Here is an 8,230-nt window from a genome sequence, read left to right on the forward strand (position 1 = left end):
TTCTGGTTCAGAATGGACTCACGTTTTGATAACAGCTTTGCTAAAGGCCTGCTGACAATGGCACAGGATCAAGGCTAAGAACTTGACAGAGAGGGATATGAAGAGACAACACACACACAGTCTACTATAGAGCCAGGAGAAACAGCAGACACATTCATCAGAGCTTTTACTATTATATCTTTCAAGTTTCAACTACTCAGGTTTCTGAATATGTTTGTGTTGAGTTATGAGTTGGTTATTTTAACAGCTTTACTACATTGTAAATGTTTTCACATTTGACAACACAATAGCAGCTTGGTCAGCTCAGCTTTCTGCCAGTGTCAAGGTATACCTTCAGTGCTACATTTCATATCTCAACATTTAATTTTTTTTTCTCGCACTTTACAAGATGCTCGAAGCCCATAACATCTTCGATATAACGCCATTATATTTCTTTGACATGATAATTACACTCACATGTCACATATTACTAAAGATACTATTATGCCCACCTATACATCCGTTTGACAGTTCTTGACATCTTGTTTTATGTTAGGAGTATAGTTTGTAGTGCGGCTTGACAAACCACTTTTTCAATTTTGTTATTTACACAAAAATACAAACACAATATTAGCTAAAATACTGATTATTTATTAATATTATATTTTATGCAATAATTCCTTATTATCTTGATTCTAGAAACAATAAATTACATTTTAACGAAATTACACTTTCTTCTTAACTTTGTGTTAAAAAAAAAACACATTTAGATTGAATCAAAGTGATGCCAGTATTGTTTTATTGTTTTCAAATCAAGTGGCTCTTTGCTAATGCTGCTATTAAAGTAAGGTTAAATTTATTATTATTTATTTTTATTTTTCCGTTTCAATTTTTTAATTTAATATTCCCTTTATTCTTTTATTAAGTTAATATTTAGTTGTTGGTGACGCGTATATAAGTGTTGGGTTTATGACACTTTTATTTAAAATGACAAATCAAAAACTGTTGTTAAATACGAAGTCAAGGATTCAAAATTTACAGTATCATCGTGAGCTGGTCTTCGCAGCGTTCCCTCAGGCATTTACCCCTGACTACCGGACAACTGGTGAAGACCTCTTTAATAATAATAATAATAATAATAAATTTTATTTAAAAAGCGCCTTTCAGGACACTCAAGGACACTTTACATCAAATAATAAAACAGATAATAATTTAAAACAGGGCATAGAAATAAAATAAAGAACAGATAATAATTTAAAACAGGGCATAGAAACATGTTTAAAATCAGTGATAAACCGGCGGGCATAGGGACCATGCGGCAACTCCTCCGACTGTAGAGGGGACGTGCACTTTTCCCATGCACCTCTACTCACACTGGTCGCTTCTCCACATTAACACCCACATTCATGAAATAGAAAATAGAGAAAAGAGCAACTGCCAAATCGGCTCCCACTCCAACCGCTGCCCCACTCTTGACTGCTTCTCAGGATAGAAGGAGAATAAACCGAGGAGGAACATGGCCCAGAGTGAAAATCAGAGGAGAAGTCTGGAGAGTGAGGAGTTATTTGATTCCGATGCGTCTTTCTTGGATCAGCAGAATTTCGAGATGTCTAGTTGTCCCTTCAATGATGTCTTCACCTCCAAAGACTCACATATGGAGAAGATCAACACTTTTCTAAAAAATGTACAAGTTTTACTGGAGGCTGCTCGGTTCCTCGAGAGTGGTGAAAAGAAGGACGGAAGTGAGTCTAATTTGTTCAACCTTTGATTGAGTTTTTCAAAATTCCAAGGAAAATACCTTATTATCAATAGGCTCGGACAACAAAGCGCTAAGTTCATTCAACTAAGCACCGCTGTCCGTTTTAAGCCCCAGGCACCAGGATTTTATCGGTCACTCACTGCAGTTAAGGCAGCCTTTTAAATGTGCTGGCTTTTATTTTTCTCCTGCAGCGTGTAAGGTCCCTGCCGTGCGTCGCTTTGCTTTCGCTGCACAGCACTTTGGTCAACAACCAGTCATTTATACTGGCTGCACGCATAAATGTGACCGAAAGACGTGGGTTTATGTGTTGGCCACCACTACGGTACGATAAAACTGACCACACGGAAGCCTCATCCAACTCTGTTAGAGATGATGTCATCGTGCCCCTGCAGCCTCGGCAGGGGAAGAGAAAGTTTAAAGGCCAGAAATAACACCGAGTATAACCAATATATACGTATATATTTATATCAGGCAAAAGATCTTGTAGTCGTTTAGTGTATTTGGCATCTGACGAGTGTTTTGAATTTTGAACTGCGTAGACATTCGTAGCCTTGTAAACTGTGGTTAACAGCGGTTGCTATATACTGTATCTACTTCACTTAGTAGAATAGTTTATTTTACAAATTATTATTAATACCGTCTAACGTTTATGTCAACGTAATACAGATGGATATTCTGGCGTACGTTTATGAACGTCTCTATCTGTGTACAGTGAGACGTTTCTGCTGTTTCGCTCTGCAGACAATCATTATCATCTACGAGGATGTACGGTGAGAGTTTGCAGTCGCTTCTCCGCAGCTTTCGATTGTTTGCTTCCTGCTATTTGTGGGTGTGCCCTACTGGGTTCCACATGGCGCAAAGCTGCGCTGTGGTTGGTCAGGTGCGAGCTCAACCTCCTACGCCTGTCAAAGCCACTCACCAATCGGACACCCGTTTTGTGGCGACGTCATGTGTTGCTGGGCCTGCCGCCGATTGGCAAATATACTATAAGGCCCTGGTGGATCGTGGGAAATGCAGGACATCAGCGGAAGAAAAAGGTTTTCTCAGTAAATACCATTAGTGTTGTTTCCCCGGCCTACAAAAGTTATAAAAGCAGTTTAGGTTCTGAACAAAATCGTTTGTCGGGAATCGGGAATAACGATAATTGTTTTGTCAAATTCCATGATTAAGTCATTTGGGACAGGGAACGCTATGTTTAGAAACATATTTTGGAAAGTACACATTAAATGCACAACAGGTCTATCATAGCTCAGCTAATTAATTTTAATTAGATTAAAATTATAATATATATAAACATACTAGAAAACATGGCAGTTTATTCATGGATGATCAGCAAGAGTTAAAGCAAAGTCAAAATAAATACTGTATATTGCATTTCGGACAAACGCACAATGACTCAGCCCCCCAGAATGCATGTCGGCGAAGCCGGCCTCTCCTTCGCTGGTGCACGCCTTCAGCTGTACAACGAGGTAAACAAACAGGAGAGAAGAGGAGTGGAGAGGAGAGGGAGGAAACGAGCAGCAGCGTCATCTCAGCTGGCTCTGGGCTCCCTCGGGGGATTTAAAAACATCTTTTTAACAATTTTTTTGTAAGATAAAAATACGATTGCGTGTCCGAGAAACTTTTACTACTTTAATACAAGCATTTTTAAATTTTCTTATCTCAATACCTTGCAAAGGTTTTTCATAGCCCGCTAGCTTGGATACGCTGGATTTCCTCCCTCCACTCGGCGTTCAATACACTGCTACTTAACCAGCAGAAATAGAAAAAAACTGAAGAAAACGTGCAGTGTACTTTAACATTAACCGTAGCGTCTTTCCTATTTGAAAACGTCACCCGTCACTGCATACCTTGTGAAGCCTCGGGGGAAGCCCATTAACCGACGTCCTCGGTCCCAGTTAAAGAATGACGGCCATTCAGATGATCAATATACAGCGGTTACTGGAAGCTGCCGAATATTTAGAAAGGAGAGAAAGAGGTAGTTTCTTTTATAAATATTTGATATGCATTTAAAAAGCGGTCTAATTTAAATACGGACTGTTGACAAACACGGACACTGTGCACAAATGTGACCAGATATCGCTGCTTTCCTTTGACAGAGTGTGAACATGGATATGCTTCCACATTTCCATCAAACCAGAACACGAACTACCAGAGGCAAAGGAAATTCCGTAATAAGAAGTTCAACAGTAACCACAATAGGTGAGTATAGACACTTTTCCACTAATGTGTGAATACTGCAAAAGAAGACTATAAGAGTGGCGAATTGCAATATAGATTTAACTTAAGTTTTGGTTGTTTTACGTGGGTTCATGCATGATCGTTATGTCCACACTGCCGTGTTACTGTCGTGGGGGAGGGGTCACAAGCAGCAACGGCTCTGTGAGCTTTTCATCAGCTGATTGTCAAACAGACTGCAGTGGCTGGGGTTAGGCACCGCGGTGAAAGTGACATCCCGAAAAAGGGAAAAACCTCTTATATATTTTGCGACCAACTCTCTTTCCTGGTCAGATATATTTAAAAATAATTGTTCAGTTCAAATTCGTTTGGCAATACATTTCAGTCACTCTTGCTTTCGCGTGTCATCCTCGTTCTACACACGCAGAAGGGCTGGTAGTTATGTAGGGTGCCCTGTAGATGAAAAGCTGCTATTTATGGCTACTGTTGTTTGCCAACATGCAAAGGTGATTATGTGGAGGCTTATTCAGTACCTGTGTTTTATTTGGGCTCATCTGTGAACGTGTGCTTTGCCTTTGCAATTTAACAGTACTTTATTACAAACACCTTCCGTTTTTATTGTGCATATGCGATTGCAAAGCACACTGTGGGTGCAATTCTCAGTGGATGCCACACACTGAACCACAAGTCTTTTTTATTTTGTCATTTAATATTATTTTCTCTCTGACACCAAGATTGAAACTCTTGTTATCTTTATGCTTACACTAACTGTAGGAACTTAAAATTGGAGCAAGAAAAGACCCACTGGCATTGCTTTTTTTCCTGCTAACATTAATCTGTTTATTAACAGCAATGAGTAAGATACCAGGACCCGTCTCACTCTCTCTTAATATTAATGTAGGATCAGGCCACAAACAGGAACTGTGCATTACTCATCGAGAGCGAGGAAGCCTGTATGCTAGTTCTGCATAGCAACAGTCATGATTAAAAAAACTCTATTTCTGAGGACACGATCATGTCAGACAAATCTACACGGTCTCAATCTTTCCTTTCGCCTTATTGATGAACAATTTTCTATTTTTATAATCCACAATTTTATAATTACAATGACTATACAGATAAAAGATTCCAAAATTATTTAAAAATAAAATGACTAAGTCACAAAATTGAATTTCTTTTTCATTTTCCCCATTTGTCTTTGAGGTATGCATGCGCTGGTGCTTGTCCACAAGAGTTGGGCCTCTGTGACAGCACCTATGGTGAAAATGTATTTATTTATTTTTACCGACATGTCACCAAACCGGGTGTTTTGACTAGGAACACGTGAGCCTGTTGACTTGCAGACCGGTGGAAACGAAGATTCTGTCATTTAAGTTGATCATAACTCGACATTTCATCTGATGCACAGTCTGGCAAATATATTTTTTAAACTTCTAACATAGTGTCAATTCAGAAGAAAAAAAAATTGCGTGGAAAACTCGCAAGAGATATGAAGTCTGGTGTTGATCTCAGACACACATTCACAACTTACTTGGTGAGATAACAGCATTTAGCATCCTGACACCTTTCACCAATCCTCATGTGGTGTTGCAATCCCTTTGATTCTCACAGGAACTGTACTTATTCGGAGAATTCTAGTGTGACACACGCTGCTATGTAGTGTTTGTTCAGTGCGATGTTACTCTTTTACTATTTGCCAGAATATATGTGAGAATATTTTCCCCAACTAGCACAAATCACAATCCATCAGAAAGGAAATCACATTAGCAAATGACGTGTGCTGTTTTTGATAACAACTACATATTTAATAGTCCATTCTGACCTTGTAGAGATATATCTGGTCCCACATCACATACATTTTTTTGGTAGGCTACGATGTGTCGTCTTGGGTTGCTCCTGTTTTAGCAGCCTATATGTAGTTTGGGTTTAGTGATTAGCTTATCTGTCTCTGTCCTCTTTTGCCTTCTGTTTTAACAGTGTTTATACCAGTGCGTTATCTCTTTGACCTACTCTTCGTGTGCATTAGAGTACATTAGAGTAACATAAGACACACACACACACACACGCACACACACACACACACACACACACACATGCACTCCAAGGGGAGATTGTATAGAGAAAATGCTTTAGTGGTAAGTGGCAACGAGCCATTTTATAATTTGTGTTATCTTATTGATGAAGTGCAGACATGCAACGTGCATCTATCTGATTCAGAAAGCTGGAACAAAGATTTTTGTTGGGAATCTTTTGCAGCGATCTTTGATTGTCCTCTTTGAATGACAGATTAATGACAGTACAGTTGACATTTGATCAGGGCTGAACCAAGTCCCTGCCATCTTTAGATTTACAGTTAATTAAAATGAACTAATTTATCTACCTAAAAATAGTAATGTACTGCTTTACACAGTATTGTAAATTACTCCCTGCATCAAAATACATCAATCATGTTACAACTAAATCTTAAAAGATGGTAATTGCATATTACTATAAAGTTATAGTTAACGCCTCAGTTAGAACATATAATGAATTTATTTACACTGGTAGCTGATTACACAAGTACTGCACTCCAAGCTGCCGTCAACAATGCAAGTAACAGATATTAGTAAACTGGCTGCTACTAATAAATACTTATAATGATATTTGTGTTTAGAAGTGTGCAAATGAGAGTGTATCATCATCTTAGCCATAAAAGAATCCCTTGGGGCATAACCATACATACCATACACAACGTCTTTGCTGTTATAGTAAATAAGAGTAAGGCTGTCAGAATGAGACATGTAAACACAGGAGTTCCTGCTCGGTGTCTGTAGATGACTAATGAAAGCCTTTTGCTGTTCTGTGATAGCAACAACCTGTCACTGGTCACGTTGCATTAAATATAAACTTTTGACTCATTATGTTGTCTGCTTGTTGCTAACATGAACGTTTTTTCTGTTCTTGCAGGTCCACACACAATGAACTGGAGAAGAATAGGTGAGTAGACGCCGCACTAAAGCACTTGGTCCTAAAATAATACAACTAGAAATTTTCAACTTCATGACATGCTTACATTCTTGCAGCCAAAGGAAGATGAATACATTTCCAAACACATTGTTTTTATTAAAATAGAAAACAAAAAATTACTAAACTTCCCCTAAAGTTATTACCATAATTAGATGTGCATCCATCCAACCATCCATCCATCATCCATCCATCCATCCATCCATCCTCCATCCAATCATCCATCCATCCAATCATCTATTCATTTTTTAATCAAGTCAATGCCACCACTGACATTGGCCTCCTGCTGGTGTTATACTATATACATACGGTACTACTACACTCTGTGACTTTGCAGTCTCCATGAGTCGAGCTCAAAGGGTTGTCTCAAACACCATAAATAAGAGTGGCTCGACTTGTACGATTTATGGTGAATGGAAGAAAAGCCTGCCCTCCGTTTCATTTTATCAGAGTGTGTGGGTACAATGAAAGGATGTGAGGAGATGAATCCATTCAGTGTAATTACATATCACCTCCGCCTGTTTTTCTCACCATCCTCCCTGGCAGCCTCCACTGAAAGGATGGGAACATTGGAAGGAGAGGTATCCAGTGAGTTAAAAATAGATAAGAGTTGATGAGCCATCTTGGTTTTAGTATGCGATGCCCCATCGTTGCCAGTATGTCCAATGACTGGCTTGGACAAAAAGTGGCATCCTTGCATGGTTGTAATTATTTAATGTTTCACTCTCACAAACACATTTCAGTAAAAGGGGCCAGAAGAGAATGTTAATGTCGAGTCCAAAAATGGCAGAAATAAGTGTTGGCTGATAATAGTAGCAATTCCCTAAGTTATGGTTGCTGCAGAGATATAAAACATTAAATAGACCCCTTAATTAAGCAGCCCTAATAAAACTCTATGTATCATAAAACAACATTTTATATATATATATAGAGTTCTCCAGTGATTTGTATACAGGCAGAATTTGGCAACATGTCTACTATTACATTTAAAATACATTTTAGATGAAAAATGTTTGCTATCACAAGATCACTTTATCTTAAGATCTAATAAATCAGAATTAAGACTCGTTCATTAAAATGTGCAGTGCTGCGCAAATGTTGTAGTCTGTCTTTGCTTCCTTGCAGCCTTTTTATGTTAAAAAAGTTTTGCCATGTGAACTTTTCTTGGCCGCAACTAGCTTACCAGTGCAGCTGTACTCCTATATATAGACATACAAAAGTTCATGGTGGTTCCTGTGCTTAGTCCAGATACCTAAGACATCCTTAAGTCTACAAGTGTAATTTCAAAGCTCAGATTGTTGCCACCACAAA

General features: G+C 38.5%; 1 protein-coding gene across 3 annotated transcripts in view; it reads left to right on the forward strand.

The window, feature by feature from the left end:
- The first annotated feature begins 908 nt into the window (after positions 1-908).
- Positions 909-8,230, forward strand: part of mxi1 (max interactor 1, dimerization protein) — a 19,282-nt gene continuing 11,960 nt past the window's right edge. Inside the window, exons 1-3 of one of the 3 annotated variants that reach the window (XR_003050711.1) lie at positions 909-1,721; positions 3,838-3,940; positions 6,863-6,892. Coding sequence is in view for 2 of the 3 variants with exons in the window: in XM_008317443.3 (XP_008315665.1) it covers positions 1,496-1,721; positions 3,838-3,940; positions 6,863-6,892 (359 nt within the window). In the remaining variant the exon portion in view is untranslated. Of the gene's footprint in view, positions 1,722-3,200; positions 3,717-3,837; positions 3,941-6,862; positions 6,893-8,230 lie in introns of those variants that run through there. The other 2 variants (XM_008317443.3, XM_025058908.1) reach the window with 2 other exon arrangements.

This window comes from Cynoglossus semilaevis, chromosome 9, assembly GCF_000523025.1.
Source record: "Cynoglossus semilaevis isolate Cse_v1.0 chromosome 9, Cse_v1.0, whole genome shotgun sequence".
Lineage (NCBI taxonomy): Eukaryota > Metazoa > Chordata > Actinopteri > Pleuronectiformes > Cynoglossidae > Cynoglossus > Cynoglossus semilaevis.